Here is a 21060-nt window from a genome sequence, read left to right as displayed (position 1 = left end):
TGTTGACACTCTGTATGATATTACCACTTATATGAACTTAAGGTATGGAAACCAGCACAGAGGGTGTTCACATACTGGAGGTCCTTATCCTCAGGCTACTGCAGGCTAATATTATATTTTGAGGTTCAGGCTGTGACACAAATGATGACTGGAGCGATCTGAGCTTCAGGCAAAAAAAACTTCAACCACACAGAGCTGGATAAATGCTCCCCTTTATGGGGAATAATAAACAAAATAATATAACTTCACCTTGATGTTCAGCTAAATTACTTTGGAGGAATTTCATTACAACAGAGTTTGTTTGATTTTTAGAAGCCACAGATAAAATTGGAAAAACGCAACTGTTTGGAGTTAGGATTCATTTCATCCAGGGAGTTTAATGTGTTTGCATATAGTGAAACGTTTAAGTATTTTGTGTTTTAATGTGTTCATTTGTCCTCATTTAGGGTCCTTGTGACCTGAGAGTATAAGCTTTTCCTGAGCCTCTTAGTGCTGGCCTGGTGTAACCAGTACCTTCTTTCTGGCCGCCAACAGGGAGAAAGCCAGTTATCCAGGCAGTTGGGATCTTTAATGATTCTTCTGGTCCTATATTTGCAACACCTGTTTTAAACATCCTGGTCCTGTTCAGAGCTGTTTCCTTACTGGGCTGTAATGTTCCCTGAAGTAGAAATTCCTCACTATGTAAGGGAAGGGAATACCTGGGATTTTCTCAGGTTTCTAAGATGAAATAATGCCTTCCTTGCCTTTCTCACCACCAAAATAATTATTCATTTATTTAATAAATCATCTACCATGGTTTCACATCAGCTCAGTGGAAGTGCCCATGCCATCAAGGTCTTGACATCAGAAGGAATGACATCAGCAACAAGGTCATTTCCAGATCATTTGCAAGTCAGGTGCGCAGAGATATCGACACTAAGATTCACCCTACCCACTGTGGACCCTATATAAAGGGGGTCGTTGTTCTTTTACTGCTTCTTCCAACTATCATCTCATTAGTTTTGCTGACATTCAGAAGTAGGTTGTTGCCCCAAAATCAGCAGCTCAGGTTCCCGCTTCCCTCAGGTAGGCCTTTTCATTGTTATCTGTGATCAGGAACCACAACAGCTGGGTTGTCAGCAAACTTGATGATGGTGTTAGACTTTAAAGTGGTTGCACAGTCATGTGTGTACAGGGAGTACAGTAGGGAACCCAAAACACAGCCCTGGGGTGCCCCAGTGTTAAAGTTAAGGGTGAAAAGGAGGTGTCCGCTTACCCTCACCACCAGGGGTCAAGGATACACATTCACAGTGAGAATGTGACTCACAGTGACTTAAAGTCATATGTTGTCATTGTTGTCTAATATTTTATCACAAAAAGTGCAGCTGATATTGGTGAAAAAGAAGCAAAGAGCATAAATTAGCATACATTTTACAGAGCTGATCGAGAGGTGTCTGGCAGGTGATTTCAGTGATATCATCATTTTTGTGAGTGAAAAAAAATTCAGGTTGCGATCTGCTGGCATAGATGCAATGATTTTTGTGATAACAATATATTCAGGTAGTATGATCATCAGAGCCAAGTGCATCACCTGGATGTATGCCTGGGTGTAAAGTCCGACATAGAGCTAAGAGTTACGACCAACTTATGATCTGACTTATGATCAGTTCACCAGTTAGATTTGAGGTTTGTATGTGTTGCACCTGGGTGTAACTTTTATACCTAGTATGGTCAAGAAATCATGTCCTCACTAAAATGAGAACATGATTTTTTCCTCTTTGGTACTCATGTGGTAACAGACCAAGGGAGAATTGATCTGTATGAATAATATTAAATCTTGGCTCTGGAAATGTCAAGAGTATTTATGTAAAACAGCAGTATTGACTTGCAAAAGACAGTGAACAAACCGTCTTGAGGTGGATTATTACATGTTGGCATCTGAACATACCACATCATAGAGTAATGACCTCCCCCGGGATACACATATGATACTGTTGGTGGGTGCATATTTCCCTCACTGCTTACCGAGGAGGTTTTCCTGTTAGAAATGTTGTGGAAATACGCAAAGCCCAAGTGTTGCACAATTCACTGCAAAGCTGGAGCTGATTCTGAAATCACATTTTTGGTCAAGATAAGTTCCTTTAAAGGCACTGGCAAAGGTTTGCTCTATTAACAGTTGTTTTATTTCGAAAGGCTGCTTTTCATCAGGGTTTAGAGTTCCAGTAAACTTTATTAGATACTCTAATAGCCCCAAAAAGCAGTGTTCTGTCCTGAATACACATTGAACATTTTATCTCAAACTAATGCACTTGGAATTTGGTTTTTAAATTCCTGTAAGTATGACATTCCCTCGATCACTATCATAGAATTTTGGCCTGAATCCCAAGAAAGATGGTTAAATTCCAGTCATATTTTTGACATTAGATCAGTGTATGTCTCAGCTTGCGGCTTTCGAGTAACTGAATGAAAATGTGTGTGAATATAAAAGGGCAGATAATATTGCTTGGCACCAGAAAACTTTAAAAAGGATGCTGAAGAAGCAGGTTGATAGGCAGGAATAAAATAAATGACACAAAGTCAAGCTTTAGTATAGAAGAACAAACAAACTACTGAAAGCTGTGGCCTTACAGCAAGCTGCTGCTTCCTCCCTTCCCCCATTAGTCCAGTGAATGCCATTTTATCTTCTCAGCTTCACCTAACTGGAACCTCTCACCTGCCCAGATGAGCTCAACAGACAGCAAGCATCAAAATCAAACAAAGTAATTACCAAAACATTAATGTAAGACTTCTGAGTTGTTGCTGACATCACAGTTTATCTGTGGAAAGCAATTCACACTGATAAATATACCAAATGTAATAGAATGTCATATACTGCAAAGCTCTTTTTCCTTTCTTCTCACATTTTAACAGTGTCCTCCCTACTCTCTGCTTTGAGGACATAATGACGCAAACCTGTTTTTACTATCCCTGACTGAGCAGCTGATCTACCCTCAGGCTGAACAACAACCAGAAAAAATACACAAAGACAATAGATCCCTTTCAACAGTTCACAAATCTTATGAAAAAACAATGAAACAGATTGTACAAGCTTGTGTTGTTTATATAACCAGACTGGTAATTTATCAAATTAACTGAAACATTGGACTTAAATTAATAATCAAAGGTTCTGTAGGTAACTTTTCATCAGTATGAATTGTTTTTAAAGGCCAATGGGTGAACAGGTTGTAACATAGCTTAAAAACAGAGACTTTCCTAGACTTTTTCGATTGCCTCTATGACCCTGTGGGTTGACTTCTACATGAAGGACTTGTTGTCATCAATAATATTTGATTAAGGTTCGGGGACGACTGTGGTTTGACCCATTCAATCATTTCTACCTACTACCAACACAGACTTTTTTACTCTTTAATAACGCTGTTTTGAAGCACTTGCTGAAATCTTATTTTAAACATTACAGTCAATAATATACCATTTATACCCTGATGTAGTTCAGCTCCAGTAAGTCTCTTTTTCAAATGTAAAACAGGAACCATTTAAGATCATCAGCTCTGTCACAACCTCTTTGGCTCAAAAAAAAGTGTCCTAATACCACAGGAAGTTAGATCTCACATCATTAAAGGTTTTATGGTTATAAATAGAGGATTTTTGGAATTTCTGTCACCATATTTTTGGATAACCACACTGAGGTTCCACCGCGGCCTGGTGTTTAATTCCCAGAGACAGAGGTTCATGATATTCCAGGAAGTTACAGTGCAGTATGACAGGAATTCTAATTACAAAATGTTATCATGGTATGCACGCAGCACTTGGTATTCAAACATGTTTGTTTCCTGTTGAGGGGAGGCTACAAAAGACACAATTTTTGTGTGAAGCAGATGAAAGGCAATGTGGCAAGTGGGGGGTTAATTGTGTGGCCCCTGTACTATTCAAGGACCAAAATGAGTCACAGAGGTTGTTGTTAGTCCTGATTGCTGCTGTTTTCCAGAGTCCATAATGAACAATTCCCTGTAGTCTCGTCTCAGGTTCTGCTCATTTATTTATTTGTGCTCAGAGACGTACGGATAAAAGGAGAGGGAAGGCAGGGGAGGAGGCAGAAAGAGATCTGGTTCAATTACAGAACACCCTGTTTCGTTAGCACATCCGGACTTAAGTGATCTGCTGCTAAGTGGCTGCACACTGGTAGCTGAGCTGTGAAGTGCATTGTGGATGAAAAACATAAAGGCTGCATTTAATCAGGCTATTTATCCTCTCAGCGGTGCTCCCACACACTGTACGCCTCTGTGTCAGTTCTTAGGTACGCACTGGCTTCTCCTGTTCCATGCATTGTTTCCAGAGGGAAGGATAAGGCCCCGAGTAATTACTGCAATTCATGATCAAAGCTAGAACAATGTCCAAGACAAATACAATCGTGGCATCGGGTAGCAGTACATCTGATGATATGGGGGAACTTGAGACTGCCTGAGTGAGCTGTGCCAGGAAGACGCTGAAAACACATCACAGTTTTCTTTTTTTTGAGCAGGCAAAAGCAGCTGTAAGTCAATCACAGGTACTCATTATGTCTTCATGTATAAGTCGACCTTGTGAACTCAGAGTGAACTGGAGCATGTGATTTATCATTCACAGAATATGATAGGAGTTAACAGAATATGGATGCTGGGTTATATCAAACCAGCTGCCATTTAGTGTTTATAGTATAGAAAATATGAGGTACTGTGGTACTGATCTGTGCTATGACAAATTCTTTTCAGTTCTGTGTTTGTTGTATTAGTTTTAAAATTGCAAATCACATACTTCCTAATCTAGGCAAAACACTTTTACAAGTATTTTATTATTTTATAAATACTGAGCAACTTGTTGACCTATATTCATATAGAATAACCCAGCATTTTAATCTTGTATTATAGAGTCAAAAGTAGAGAGTTGACAAGAACGGAACATCACATATATAAACTAACACATACAGGAGACGTATGAGTGAGTGAGATTAAGATTGGGGTCGAATCATTGATGTATAAAGGAAACTGGATACAGTGTTGGAGGTAGGACCCTGTTTATTAAAAAATCTGCATCTTCTGCATCATTGGGCCCCTAAAGCAAGTGCACCCAAGAGGACAGCCTAGCAGCTAACCTCTGGGTTAGCACTCTGCTAACTTGAATGTGGATAAAATGATTTCATTTGCAGTTCCTCTGGATTTCAAAATGTTATCAGACTGAAAAGATCATATCTTTCAAAAGTCATTTTGCTTGCTTCGTGCTCTCTTTCACAATGTAAGTCTATGACAGGTGTCAGCAACTTTGAGTTGTTACACTAAAGCTTAACCAATGGCAGACAGCAATAAATATGATAAAAAGTAAAAATATTAGAGTGCAGCAGACAGTTGACTTTAAAGAAGCCACAGTATTTAATAATGTACTTGATGAGCTGGTGATGGAGAAATATTTTTTACCAGGTTGTCTATGTTTATGTCATGAAAAAACATGATACGAATGTAAAGGGCAAAGTATTTCTGTAGCCAAGAAGAAAAAATGGGACAAAAAAAAAATAAATTACAAATTGGTAGGAAGTGACGAATATATTTCCAAAATAGAGATGGCAGTATGTTTTGATTTGGCCGTATGCTCCCTTTCGTGACATAAAAACATGGAATACATAACAACAACATCAACAACAAACAGGGAGCATGTAAATCTAGACATAAACACAGTCTAAGGTTTATGCAACCGAGAAAAACAAAAGCAGGTGGAGGCTGTGGTGAGGGAGGCTCCTGCCAACAGCAACAAGCAAACATCAATCGAGTGAGTGACAGTGTGTGGGCCTTTAACTGGATGGGTGTGGCAGGACAGCTGTCAGCTGACTCAGCACAGGGTGATGCTTCAATTTATGTTCTGCCAGATCAAATTTATTAAGTGCTGATTCATGTAATGTAGGTTAATAAAATTTAGCAAAAATAAATGGCTTATTACAGGGTATACAAGTTAAAATGTTATACTAAAGCTGGGGTATGCAGAAATCTAAAAAACGAGAACTAACCTGTAGAATCTGAAAATACACCCTCCTCCTGCAGCCCCTCCCTTTCTGCAGTTTGGCACTTTAATCCTATTGTAATGCTAATACTTGTGTACTTTTATTTTGGTACAGTTTTTAATTGTAAAACATTGTTTTATTTCACTGTAATATTGTTGCTTTAAGTTAAAAAATTCTGCATATCTCTTCCACAACTGATTCAATTTTTATTTCCCCAATGGTCTGACCTCCTCATGCCCCTCTGCCTTGAACTATGTTCAAGCCATTTATTATTCTTACTCTAATATCTTTTTGGATCAAATTCTTTATTAGTTTCTCCTTTTACTTTACAGGTTCATTTTACTCAGCCACAAACTCAGTTATTTAATTGTTCAGAATCATTTTGATATGAGCTCCTGAAGAAGTTAAGGTAGTCTCCCACAGCCCTGCTGGGTAGGAGGTGCAGACCTCCCTGTAGCTTTTCAGGAAAACATGTGCCAACTTCCAGATGCCGCCATGCAATAGTCCCTTCAGCTATAGTGAAGTACATCTGAATAACATTGTATATTGTAGTTCATCTGCTCAGCAGCTCACTCTCATCTCACTTGTTTTCAACAGGACAAACAACTACACTTTAAATTTTATCTGTTGCCTCCCAAATTCGGGCGGTTATTTTAAGTTTGCTGTCGCCCACATGAATCAGACAAAAGTAATGATCTCAACATTATAATTAAACTTTTTTTATTGTGTGGAAAATATTTGTCCATGTGCTATGTGAAGAGACTGTTTTGATGCACAGGATGAAACTGTAAAACAACAGCTCACCCACACTCTTTTCCTGTCAGGCAAAGCTTCACTGTAAGCTGAAACACAGAGCAGGATAGCCTGAGTCCTACTGTCAGATTGATGCGAAGAGGTTTTGAAGGGACATTAAATTTCCACCAGATTTTTTTTCACATGACTGAGGCTCAACTTGTGAAATGTCCATCACTGCATCATGTTAACTGTGTGTTTGTTGACCACATCATACACATGGGTGCTGTCATATGTAGGGGACAATGAGACCCTGTAGGACACCTCTGTGACTGTTGAGGTTCCTTGTTATCCATATGATAATTACAATGATTATGATAATAAATGGCTCATCTCATAGAAACACATGATATTGACACAAAGTCTTAACATCACATTTGGTGGTGGTGGGCATGAAATGTGTTAAAATTACATGATGGCAGCATGATAACAATACCGATACAAAGTCAATGAGAATCATTCATCATGGTGAAGACACAAATTAAGTTTATAGAGTGAGAAAAGCCCACTCAGGGCAGGTGGGGTTGTGCTGGGTTGGGTCAAACAAACATAGGCTTTCAACAAGGAGACAGTTGTTTGTGTCCTGTGTGAAACCAAAACTCAGCATTGCCTTAGCGACCTTACATAGCTACGCGAGTTTGTATCACTCATACTTTGTATTCTGTTTTAACTGAAATCAAGGTCTTTCCTCAACTTAACCAATTATTCGTTGTTTGTTTGTTTGTTGTTTTATAAATCGTTTTTTCTTTCTGTTTAGTCTTTGCTTTGAAATTGTTGTCTTGTTGCCAGCACGTGATTTTAACACATTTCATGCCCACTACCATGTAATGTGTTAAGAAGTTATGTTAATTTCACATTTTTCTGTGTGACTGTGTTGGAAACTGTGACTTGCACAGGTTTTCCAGAAATCCCACAAAACTACATTGACTATGATTTTGGGGGATAGAAACAACAGATAAAACACATCTTTTGAGGTAAAATGTCCTATAATTGTACTGTTAAATGTACTTCAGTAATCTGCACAACAACGTGCTAATAATTTTGTTATATTATTTGTTATTCAATAAAGTTAACAAAACATTGACTCTACTATACATTTATACTCAGTAAGGCATTTTTTGTCAATATCAATGCAACTTTTAATGCTGTCACTAAGTAATGATAATGTGATCCTCAGCAGCATTTTTTCCTCCTTTTATTTTAGTGTGTCTGTAGTGGATTCATGCAGTGTTTTTCCCAAATTTCATTTACTTTTAGACATTACAGGCTCACAGCATTTCTCATACAGCGCATCTCCTTCCTCCATGCATTGGATTCACAAATCTGTTATATCTCTGCTCTGCTACCTTGTACTTCTGGCAGTGTCAGGGTTACATACTCCAGCAACATGAGAGGACTTTGCAGTCTTGATTCAGGAAATACTCTGCTGCAATCAAACAGCTGTCTACAATGTGATCTGCTGAGTGCAGTGTTTTATGCCAGCTGTGCTCTCCTTCCAGTAAATTGCACCTGTGAACACACATATTGCAGAACATTCGTTGGAAAAGAAAAAGACTGTAGAAACATGCTGACTGCTATAAACTTTCCAGGTTCAATAAACCACTGAATTCCAAAACGCAATTGGCATGATTAACTAAATAAAAAAGGCCTTTCAGAGATTAGTCAGTTAAACATATATCCAAAAAGCCACCTAAAATGGAAAGTTACTCCAAGTCAGATCCAATGTTTGTTAAAAGTTAAACACGGTCCCAAAGATAGAAACCAGAGTAGCTGAGATGACAGTCTGTGACACAGTCAAGAGACAAAACCTTGAATTGCCTCAGAATTTAGGACACAGATTGAAAAGTCTGAATACACAGATATAAAAATAAGTGCCCATAACAGTGACCCTGATGCAAAGTTAATTGATTGCTGTATCATTACAAAAGCTTTAAAGTGAATCTGCCATTACTGAACCATGAAGCAGGCTGTGACTGTCTGCTAATGTTTGTCCAAGCTGCCCTGTCACATGGATGCTCTGCACATTGTAATAACATGTTTACAGAAAGCTTGTTTTGATTTAGTGATATGAAAATAAAGTTTGACTCTGAGAAAAAAGAGGGTGTTCTTCATTTGCAAAAAAAAATACTTTGACAGAAATTAGGGAAATCTGAAGGAAATGTACAACGTTTTTTATTACTTATATAGATGTGTTCATATAGAGATAAATACATGGGAACAGATGCATTCTACTTGGATTATGTATGTATTCGTTTTGCTGTCCATGCACAGTCATCTATGTGACTATCTGATGATTTCATAAAAAATAACTTCTGCCAGGGCTTCTGGTGGCTCAGTGGCTAGAGCAGGCACCCCATGTACAGAGGCTGTATCCTCGACGCAGTGACTGAGGGTACGATTCCGGCCTCAGGCCTTTGCTGCATGTTGCCCCCTCTCTCTCCCTCTTTCACACTAAACCTTTCCTATCCATTAAAAGGCAAAAAAGCCCCCAAAAATAAATAAATAAACATTATTTCTACCTCTCACACCCTTTCTCCTGATTGGCCAGGTTGCTGTTTGTCTGATAGCTTACTGGTATTTAAGTCTTGGTTAGTTGGGCTGACGATGATCCTGCGACCAAAACATTCACTTTTTTTGTCATATTTGTCACATTTTTTCAACTTTTGCATTTTCTTTTTTGCATCTTTGCACTACATTAAAAATAAATAATGAACCACTGTCAGCTGTCAAAAAACTTACAACAGCTCTTTTAAAATTTTCTTAAAGCTTTAGATTATATAGACCTTTGTCAGTTTGAAAAGTAACGGAGTACATTTGCTCAAGTTTACTTAAGTTCAGTTTTAAGATATTTGTACTATACTGACATTTTTAGCTTCTGTACGACTCTATATTTAAACTCCACTACATTTTTGAGGTAAATATTGTACTCCACTTCATGTATTATAGTTACTTAGCAGATTAAAATAATAAACCCAGTACATGGGTTAATAGGAAACTCTTCTTTTTCAACACAGATTAGCCTACTTGCAGTGTTCCTCAATGTTGATTAGATCCCCTTCTGTTTTCCATTTACATGCCTCCAGCTAGATAAATACTTAAGCCACGTTTAAATGGTGCCTCAGTAATATTTCAGATATACAACTTGTTCACATCAATTCAGTTCTGGCTCCTCTGGCACCAAATTTCCCACTAAGTCCATTGTTCTTTTAGCATTTACTTATTACTTCCTCATGGTAAAACAACAACATTTAAAAAAAAGCATCATTTCATGCCCACTCAAGCCCTCTGCAATTTATATCTGTTGACAGTGTACATATCTATCCACTGTGCTGTTGACAGGTACAGATATACTGTTTCCTCTTTCTCAGATGTTGCCTGTACTGTAGGTGGGACCCTCACTGATGAGGGTCATGCAAGCTGCGGAGGATACTTACAGCCCACCTTTTGTGCCTGACAGTGTGTCTGTTAAATAAGAGCCTGACATTTTTCTCTCCAGACCCCTCCAAGGTTATGAAACAGATGCTTCTCCTTTGATGTGCTCCCGAATCATCATTTGATGCATGATCTCTCTCTGTCTGTAGGATCTCTTTATATCGAGCCTCTGGCTCCTGAAGAAATGTTCCCGAGGCTGTCTAGCCTCAAACTGACATGGTGCGTTGACAAGAGAATCATAAAGCAGAGGGATTTATCAGGCTCTGGTAATCTTTTAGTAATGAGAGTCTCCTGAATCCCATATCAAAGGCATGTGCGATTATAAAGTGCAACATATATGATGGTGGCATGACTGATGATATTCTCTGGCTACCATCATGTACTGTATGTAAACATCAAAGGACAGTGTTTGGTATACATGTATTTGTCTGTTCCACTGTGCTCCGGGCTGTCTGTTGATTTCAACATGAGCCAATGATATTTCCAGGTTAATACATTTTAACCTGTACCTCAATTTAACCTCATACATTGTCATATTATGTAAATCAGTAAATGGTAAAACTTAATAAATGCATATTTCCATGCAGCTAAAACAATATCTTATGTGATGAAGATAAAGATAAATGTCCTTTTGTCTGTGTAGGATTCACTCGCCAGATGGGAACCAAATAAACATTAAATTTTTGATGCATTTTTATTACATCTTTATCTGTCCAATCTAACATACCCAGACAGTAGCTGAATTTCTTTTTTGTGGGAGCAGCGTATCAAACTGCCCCTTACAGTACATTAGGTTAACCATATGTCAAAACCTCTTAAAATCCAGATGAGTTTCTAAAAGAACCTCATGAAACAATATTTGGAATAGCTTTCCACACTGTTATCATGAAGTTCCAGATGATCACACAAAATCATTACTGCTGATGCACACCAACTCTGCCCCGCACACACACCTCAGAGCTATCACTGAGGGACAAAGTTTTCCTTGAATTTTAACCATGTCCCCGTATCGCTGTATTGAGTTTTGCAGAGTAAAGCCTGTTTTTATCATGACTGGCTTTGAGTGGAACTCAAACCAGATGGAAGGAAATTGGAGATAAATGCGGCTGGAGTCCATGTCAGAGCAGAACCTTTTGGTGGTATGGGATGAGACAGCGGTGATATCGTCATTGGCGACGTTGCATGCATGTTAAAGAGTGTATGTGTAGAGGAGAACTGCTTCACTGGTGATATTCAGTTTACTCTCTACTTTAATTACTTCTGAAATTTACAGCTGCCCAGTAAGATATATTTTACTTACACTGATTAAGAGACTCTAGCAATTTATTGGAATTATGACTGTCAACATTTATGCAACATATCTTTAATAATTAAAGTTAAACTGTATATCAAATTGTAACAAATACAAAGCATTTATGAACTGTTTGTACACATGTACAATCATTTTAAACCTTCCATAAACAGGTGCGTGTTATGGGTATACTAAAAACTACTGAATACAAGATTAAATATTCATTAGCTGTTTATTCATGTTATGAATGTTTTACAGGATGAGTCATTGTATATTGTGGTATGGGCTTAATGTATTACTTTGTTTTTTTTACACATAAACAGAAGCAGTTTCTAAAAACAAAGTCAAGTCACTGGAAGTTCTTCTAATAAGGGACACCAGCAAGAGTCATGTCATATCTGCTAGTAACATCCTAATAACTAAGTAACATTTAACAACACTGTTGCACTTCGGTTGCAAACTGCAGAGTCTGGCATTAAACTCAATATCCTGTTAAAAAATCTATTGCAAAAACATCTCCAGTTCCATCACCTGTGATCAAAGTTGTTTTTTGAGTGAAGGCACAAGTCATGTAAACAGTAGTCAACAATCTCTTCTGGTATGGTCAACTTTTTTCCTCTGGCAGGGTGCCACACCGCAATAACACCCTCAGGCGGGTAAAAACTTTCAGATCGAGATCTGATCATCAGGCGAACAAGCTAGAAAATGGACCCAGAACTAAAAAGACACTGTGCATGCAATAAATGAGATAACATCAAGAGGTTAAGAATACACATAGTAACATACACCTGCATTACCCAGAGAGCATCTGATCTCCTCCAGACAGTTTAAAGAACAACAAAAATCATGAGGAAACCTCTGCAAACTCATTTGATCATTTTCTGTGTTAAAAAATAAAAACAGCTCTTCTTTTGAAGTCCAACTGATGACCAGGCTTGATTACCATTTGAGATTGTACAAGATCTGGTAAAAGGTAGAAAGAATTACTGTTGGCAGGTCTCTTCATTACATCTTGGAGTTGGATAGGATGATGTATCCAGGGTATTTCTGACAGAGCCACTTTACTGGGTCTGAATTTAACCCTGTGTGTTCCACTTTTCGGTGCACTGCTGCATCTGGGAGCCAGCTGCGGCACTTTGTATACAGTGTGCGAGTGCGTCTGAGTCTGATTGGGGTCACTAGAGGGTCTGTTTCATTCAATATGCAGCTGATTGACCGACTGGAAGGTCACAAAAGTTCAAACAGGCAGGGCCTACGAGATCATAAAAATGAAACTTTAAAGAGGGCGCTGCTCATGTAGATGACAAAGTGCACTTGAAACAAGTTAGTCAGAAAGACATGAAGAGATTTAAGGCTATTTAGCTGTCATAGGCAGCTAAAAGTTGATGACATATCATCATTGTGAGTTAGTTTCTAAAATACATGAAATTCATTGCTGTCATTTAACATTAAGTGGATTTTTTGGGAGAATATGTTATCTATTTAAAACTCTTTTGTGTGCTGCAAAAGAAAACATACCGTGAGTAACAAACCAAAGATCACAGAAAGGAAAAGTAAACAAACTGTTCTCTTTTTTTTTTTGGTAAAAATGCTTTATTGGACAAGGAAGATTACAAATCTGATCCCTTGATGGTAACCGTCACCCATCTGATTATACAGGCCAGCTCTTAAAAATGAATTACCACATGGAAAATATTAGCAACCCAAGAGAGGAAAAAAAAAATACAAATGATGAAAACGTAACAAAATATCAAGCCTGTTGAGAGTTTAAAGCACTGAAAACTACATACACAACACAGTTAAAAAGAGAAAATGTTAAGTTAGGACAGAATAAATAGACTTAATAAGACAAAAATGTTAAAAATGTTTCCTAGACGTTCAGGAAGGTTAGGGTTGCATATTCCAATAAAAACATCTCTAATGCTGATCTGTTTTGCAAACCATAGTACTGGACTGTTTCAGTGTAACAAAGACAAGAGAGACAAGAAGCAAGTGTGTGTGTGTGTGTGTGTGTGTGTGTGTGGGTGTGTGTGTGTGTTTGCGCGCGTGTCCTCATTTAAACAAGACATCACGTGAATTCATTTTCTGAAGACCAAGGCACTCAACTTTCACATCAAATACTTGTGTACACCAAATTTTGAGCAATTGCCACTGCCACATACAGTAAAAAGTAACTTGTTTGGGTTTCAGTCGTGAGTAACTCTTGTAGGTGCAGTAACTGTTTAAATTTAGACGTCACGACTACTCAACATTCATCCCCGTTATTTCAAGCACTGGTCAACAGCACTTTCTGTACAGGTCATCACGAGTCATGATCTTTTAATTTTTTACACAATACTTTTGTAACCATCTGAATATACAGTCATAAAGTTAGTGAGAAATACAAACATCTACTTAGGAGTGTTTTTGTTCATTCTCTTGAAATACCAGTTCAACAGTGTACCTATCTCTTCACAATCAGAGTGAGTTGAGTAAAGTACAAACAGTTATAACACTAACGCGATAAGTATGAAATCAACTGACACCAGTTTCATGACTAATAATTGTGCGTGAAAGTGACACAGACAGAAGCCTGAGCGTGGTTTTTAACAGTAAATGAGTGGTCCCCACATTAATCCTCTTAGACATCTCTGTGTTACCATGATTGTTGGATCTGAGATGCAACCTTTAAGCCTTCTCCAGTGACTTATAGTACTCCTTCAGCACGGCCCAAGCCTTTGGCGCCATGAAGCCGTCAGGAGGATTCTCTCCCTCGCGAGCCATTTTACGCATACGTGTGCCTGAGATGAAATCGTAATCTTGATGGCTGCAGTTTAAAAAAAGAGAGAGGAAAAGGAGTTTTGAGTAACAGACATATTTCAATCAATGAAAAGATGCTTATCAGCAGCACGGGAAACGTGAGCCAACAATAACTGCACCGAGGCGTAGGAGCCGGCCAGTAAGCAAACACAATCCAAAGTCCCAAAACAAAGAAGCTGTTGTAAGATTATACATCCCACTAGGATTGTCCTCATTAAGTTATTTTAACCTAAATGTTTGTTAAACATTTATCTGAAATATTGAAATAACGGCTGTAGACTACTAAATTTGGCAAGCCTTAATTTTCACAAATACTGATACTTGATACTTGCCTGGTCCAAATACTGCAGTAGTACAATATAAATAAAAGTTTAACTGAGGGGAATGCGATTCCTGAAATTGATTTGACATGATCAGGAAGACAGAAGACACATCACTGTTGAAACTGATGAAACTACACTTACAATTGTGCAGGACTGTTACAGAGAGGAGCTTCTTTCCTCATATATGACCATTAGTTGAGTGCAGAGAACACACAAACTTGTCAGACAAGTTTGATTTTTCCCTGTCATCTAGTAAGTCACAGAATAAAATGAATTGGCGATCGTAATGGAAAGTAGCGCTACATCACTGGCAGGCTAAAAAAACAGTAAAATTTATTGCATCACTGATATCAAACACATCACAAACAAACCAAAAAAGCCAGCCTTTCAAACTTTTTGAAATGGCATCCCTCCTTCTTTCGAAATGAAATATGTCAGTCCTTAATAAAGTCCTCTTGCATGTTGTAAGGTTGGTGCATATGCTGCCTGTTTTTGTAGAGTCTCTTTTATTGTTGATTTTTCAGCAGTCTCTTTGGGTGCTGCTGGACACAACGGTCACAATTATCTCCATAATGGAAATTCATCACAATCAACTTATTGTGTTTTCTATCACAATTTGCAATCAAAGCTGTGATGCCCCTGGGACACCTGTCACTTCCTGTTTATCCTGCCTGTGCTCCTTGTTTCAGGATCTCCCTCCCTGCTCGGCTCCTCAAACCTCGTTGTTGAGATTCACCTCATCTGTCACAAGTCTATTTAAGCCTGGCCATTTTCAAGATGGATCCCTCTCTCCCTGGTGCCTCTCAGGTACCCAACATGGTTTTGTTTGGTTTATTTGGTTAGAACACCTCACCACTGACTACTGACCTACATCTTGGTTTGCTTTTGTTGTGTTACCTTTAATACATTTATTGTTAATTTAAATGGTTACCGTGTGATCTTCCCTTTTTTGTTACGCTCTTGAACGCACTGGGCATAACAAAGCGTTTATCAATTCATCCCTTGCACAAGCGTGCTACTGCAATACTAGCTGCAACATTTCTTGAGTTTTTTAAGTTTGGCGTGTTGGAGTAGAAGTGTAATTTATATGCCAGTGTTTAAGATACTTCATGGGTCTTTACTACTCACTGTCTGCCACAGAATCATTTTTATTACTGCCACTATGAGCTGCCAAAGTCACAATTTTTTTAATCCCACATGCAGAGACTTGAAGTTAAACACATGTAATTAATGTGTTAAAAACACATACCCTCACTTGAGTTTTGTTTTTAATTTTAACCCAGAATGTTTTCTTGCAATTCTGGTGGACAGTGGGTGATAAAACTAACAACAAATATCTTAGACAGTCAATTTACTATGAAAAAAAAAAAATGACACACAGGGGCGCTTTTAGTGTCCCCTACATTCACTGGTGCTCCTGGAGGAGGAAAGAAGTCATTTAAAAAAGAGCAGTTATTATAACATAAGCCCACATTCATTAGAGGTGTTTTAATTTTAATGATCCATGTGAGTGCCAGGAATTCACACATTTGCGCCACACTCTACCTGCAGAATAAGGCATATTTTTTCCCTCCCTAAAAAAAAAATTTCTTATTCTCTGTCAAAGAAAACATCTAACATTGCTATTTAGTGATTAATGAAACACTGACAGAAAACCTGTATCAACACTTTTGGGTATCACATACTATTGTGACACATCACTAAACTTCTGTCTGCATGAAGGAATGCAGCTGTGATGCACTTCAAACACTGAGCGGAAAACCAAATGCTGTCAGAAAGCTTCTTTCCGATAATCGGATTGTAGGTTTCCCTTATTCAAACATTTTTCAAATATTTTGATGTCTTCTCAATCCTCCTTCTATGACAAACGGCTTCTCGCTGCATGTTTGGTTCAGAAAAGAAATGAACGACTTTGTTTGAAGCGAGCAGCCAAGGACAGTCTGCATCTCAGACTGGTGCTGAGCGGAGCACTGGCACAGGTTCATCACATCTTCACTAGCCTCATCTATAAATTACTGTCAGGGATAATCAAGACAGTTTCAGACATCTTGTAAGCAGACATTTACACTTATCTGCTCTGAACTGACATTCAGAGAGGGTCCTGCTGTTTATGAAGTCACTTTTCTAATTGCTATCACATGACAGAGCACATCGCTTTGCTCTGAAGCTGTGAAGAAGACCTAGCAGTTCACATGGCGTGAGGTAGAAGAGCTTCAGGCGAATTCCTCAGAGAACATTTTTATACAGTGTCCAATTAAAAACAGCTTGCTGTGATCCGAGCCATTACGCTGAGGAGGAAGATTGAGGGGTATTGCTGGTGATTAGGAGAAGCATCCATATTCCTCCTGAAATTTGGCAAGGCGCTGTCAGTGTGCATGAGAGAATGGAATGCCATAAATCTAACTGAGTGACGACAACAGACTTTGGAAATCCAGTAACCATCTTGCATTTCTCATTCCAGCTTTAGCCTTAGGATGATACCGAGACACTGGATCAATAAGATTCCATTAAACATATACAGTGCAGTGTGCTTTATTGGAGGGAGTGATTTACTGATTTCACCTGACATTCAGAAATGGGTTTAGAAGTTCCTTGAAGGGGTGATTGACGAGCTACAAAGCAAATAATACATTATATTTGCATACTTTTGTATTGCACTCAAACATGTACAACATTATTGTATAGTTTGCCTATAATTGTAAAATGTAAACAGTTTGCATATATTGATAGGGCTTTTTGTTTTGTATTCTTTCTATTTTTGAATTTGTATTCTTTCTATTTTTTTTCTGGATTTATATTACCTTCTGCCTATTTATGGCATCACAGGTTTAACGACTGGGTGAAGCTGTTTTAGTGTAGGTGTGAGTTAGTCAGGACTGTGGAATGACTTGGTGTTGGATGGTAGCTGCCGCTGCTGTGTCAGCTCATGCTAAGTGGGCTGACGTTTAACAGAACCCAGAGGAGAGCAGCTGTGGTGACAGCAGCAACAGAAAGTTTGCTTATCCAGCAGGGACTCGGGGCAGTTTAGGATGAGACCCATGGTGCAAAAAAGATCAAATGCAGGTATTGCTAAACTGATGAAAGTGTTTCAAACTCAGAGCAGGAAACAGTTTTTGTTGTTGTTGTTGTTTTGCATCTGCTCATGTCACAATTTCAAAGTGGAGGAAAGCTTAACATATGTTTGGTCATATTTAAAGTAGCACTAAAAGGAATAGATGTTCCCAGTCAACAGTTTGGTTGGACCCAACGTCATGAATATGCATCATGGAAAACAAAGCAAATCTTGTGATTAGTTTGGCCATATTTAGTTTTAACATTCCTGGTTAGCACAGCTGAAGTTGCATCAAATCCGGACAAGAGGCGGTGAAACTGCATGATTTTTGTTAGTCATCATGAGCAGTGTTCGTACACAGACTTTAATTAATGGCAGGTCTCTGTAATTTTTGAGCAACATCAAAGCTCAAACTAATTCGCAAAACCTTTTAACTCAATAAGAAAGAAAAACAATTCCTGTTATTCTTGGCTTTGTGTTCTGCCGTAGATGGAGGAGAAGAAGGAAAGAAAATGGATGAAAGGGCTTTTTTAAAAAACAAGACAGGCCTAATGAGTAATTAATTTAGAGAATGTAATTTCTGTTTAGGCTGCTTGTTCTAAATCAACAAATAGACTATTTAATGTAATGTGAGTGAGCACTGAGGCTCTACACTAAAACTATTTCTGGATTCCAAACCTTAATTCACTTTAAGACTATGGGAACCAGGGTGGTATACAGGCTTTACAAAAAATAAGAGTATAACCATAAACAAGTACTCACTTTTTGGGGTCATAAAAGTCCATTGCCCTTTTGACCTTGTTGTAAGCGGCAACCTTAAATGGTACAATCTCCAGGGTGATAAGGCCAGGAGCCATGGTGAGGACCTTGGCGCCGTGAGTGGGCTCGTACAGGTCCTTTCCTGTGTCAGGGTGTGGCATGCCTGCAGGGTCACGGCCCACAATGTAGAAGTTGGCTCCGGCCACCATTCGTGCTCTGCAATGCCACTGAACCTGTGGACAAGAAAAAAGGAAAGAAAACTGTGAATGCTGTTGGAAAAAGTGATTTTTGTAGGGCTAAAAAGAGGAATAGCATTTTTTTTTATTCTACATTATATTTTTAAAAATTGTTACTCTTAATAGACTTGGGCAGGATCTATTTTTTTCATATTTTCAAGCCGTCCTGAAATTTCCCCAGAGTACATCGTGAAAGATGGTATTTGTTTAAAAATTGTAACCGTGTGTATGACATTGTCTTGACTACAATACTGTGTATGTGAGTCTGAGCCTAATTTGACAACTCCCCTCCAGTCGCCATCTTTTCTTATTTCAGTTGCGTGTTTCACCAGTAGTGTCTAACCTCTAGTGGTGCGTGCTGTGCACTACATCATCTCAATACAACATCTCTGTATCAGTTTAATAGAAAGAGGAGTGTACCATAACACTGTGATACTGCCCAAGCCTAATTCTTAATGGGATGGTTTGTCCAAATTGTGTTTATGTTTAATAGTTTTGCATCAGCTGTCTTAGGCTACCTGGTCATGGGTGCTACTAAATTTCACTTCAACTCAAAATAGTTATCCATATCCAGCCAGTGTCCAGCCTTTAGGAATTTACATTCACTACAGACACTGATGTTTTATATTTCTCCTTACCAGTAACCACTAAATCTCCACTTTACTCCTTGACACTAAAACTGCTGCCATTGGGTTCTTGCCATGCAGTTTGTAAATTTTAGGAGACACAATTTTCAGGTTGGGCTTAAAAAACAAGGGGTATCAGTTTTCAGTGTGTTGCTACAGAATATTCTGGTCGGATGAACACTGGATAGATAGTTTGAGTAGTTTTTGGCAGGCAGACTAAGGGTACATGTTATTTTTAATGGTTAAACAAGGTCAGAGCAATGATACTAAAGCTGGAGCTGAGTCTGGTTTTCCTAACCTCCCATTCAGAAGTAAATTCACTGTCTGACATCCACCAGCCTCCAATCTCCTCTCAATAATTTGCACTGTAGTTTTCCAATTATCCTAAGTGAATGATTAAAAGATTCCCAGCTACACAGCCACGCTCAGTCACACGAAGAGGTTCGTGTATGGCAAGGAAACACTTAACAGGCCGCCTCAAGACAATTGCAAATCCCCTTTCCTGCCATTTTTCACTCCAAAAAAATCTGCAGACACCAAGTAGATGACAGCCACACTCCCTGCGTCTGTTATCATTTCCCAGAGCTGTAGCCACATTGTTGCCTGTCAATTTTTGAAGAAAATGTTCAAAATAAACCTAAGGCATGTAACTGCAAATACAACATTCTTGATATTTACCTCAGTTGGCCCAGCGTACATCATGGGTGAGGGGAAGATAGCCACGATAGTAGAGTCTGGATTCAGGATGCCCTCCTCCAGCACAGCGGCGTGCTGCTTCATCCGCCAAGGCAACGGCACATCGTCGTCCTTGGTCCAACCTCCCAGTGGGTGGAGCAGCAGAACGGGCCGACGGTAACCTCGCTCAATGAGACGCTTGTGGGTGTCCTGCATCAGAAGAGCATGGCCGTTGTGGACTGGGTTGCGGAGCTGGAAGGCAAATACAGCATCTAAACAGAGAGAAAAAAAACAAGGTGAGAAGGGTTTGTTAAACTGCGACCAAACTCATCTGAACACATCTGTACAAAACAAACAAAAGGCCACAGTGTACCCAGAGATAATCAAGCAGCTCAGTGCCCGACCACTGAAACCACAAACAATGAAGTACTGAATCACACCAGAGCATTCTCTGCCACAACTTCCCTACCCTGTGTCCCTTACTCCTTTCACAAAGACTAAACAAAGAATAAAAGCAAAGAAATGAGCAGATTACCCAGTGTGTCTTCTCCTTTATAAGAAAATAAAAGCAGTTTATAAATATTGTGACACTTCTGTCTCAGTAAAAGACCTTGATTCAAGATTTTGTCGCTGTTTTAATTTACTTCTGGCAGAAAATGAACAAGAACTAACGGAACTTGGCCCATACCTGCATTCATTTCTTTAAACTTCTGTTTGAGCTCAGTGGGTGTCAGTCGGTACTGATCCAGTTCGTCGTTCCAGTAGATCTTATCCAGAACCTGCAGGTCTCCGCCGACAAGCCAGTCCCCACTTTCCATCACCATCTGAAATAGGAGTCACAGTGATTATGACAGGGAACACAACTCAAACACAATCCAGACTACAAGACACTGTGGTCCATTTAAAAAAAAAAATCCAGTGTGCTGGAAACAGGCCAGCGTGACTCCTAATAAAACTCCCAAGTTATTACCCAGTTGCAATGGGGACACGCCAGCATAAATCAAAGTCTCCGTGTGTCGTTAAATAGTCAACAAAAATCTGCGCTCTCCTGCACTTGGCCACGTCTGCTAC

At 38.9% G+C, this 21060-nt stretch overlaps 1 protein-coding gene across 1 annotated transcript in view; it reads right to left on the bottom strand.

Moving 5' to 3' along the window:
• Positions 1–13089: 13089 nt before the first annotated feature.
• Positions 13090–21060, bottom strand: part of papss1 (3'-phosphoadenosine 5'-phosphosulfate synthase 1) — a 21456-nt gene continuing 13485 nt past the window's right edge. The window contains exons 9-12 of the mRNA XM_042484706.1: positions 20678–20813; positions 19993–20261; positions 18456–18685; positions 13090–14325 (exon numbers count right to left, since the gene is read on the bottom strand). Coding sequence (XP_042340640.1) covers positions 14187–14325; positions 18456–18685; positions 19993–20261; positions 20678–20813 — 774 coding nt within the window. The 3' untranslated portion in view covers positions 13090–14186. The remainder of the gene's footprint in view (positions 14326–18455; positions 18686–19992; positions 20262–20677; positions 20814–21060) is intronic.

This window comes from Plectropomus leopardus, chromosome 4 (genome assembly GCF_008729295.1).
Source record: "Plectropomus leopardus isolate mb chromosome 4, YSFRI_Pleo_2.0, whole genome shotgun sequence".
Taxonomy (NCBI): Eukaryota; Metazoa; Chordata; class Actinopteri; order Perciformes; family Serranidae; genus Plectropomus; species Plectropomus leopardus.
Note: the sequence above shows the minus strand (reverse complement) of the source record. Positions and strands in the feature narration are given on the sequence as shown.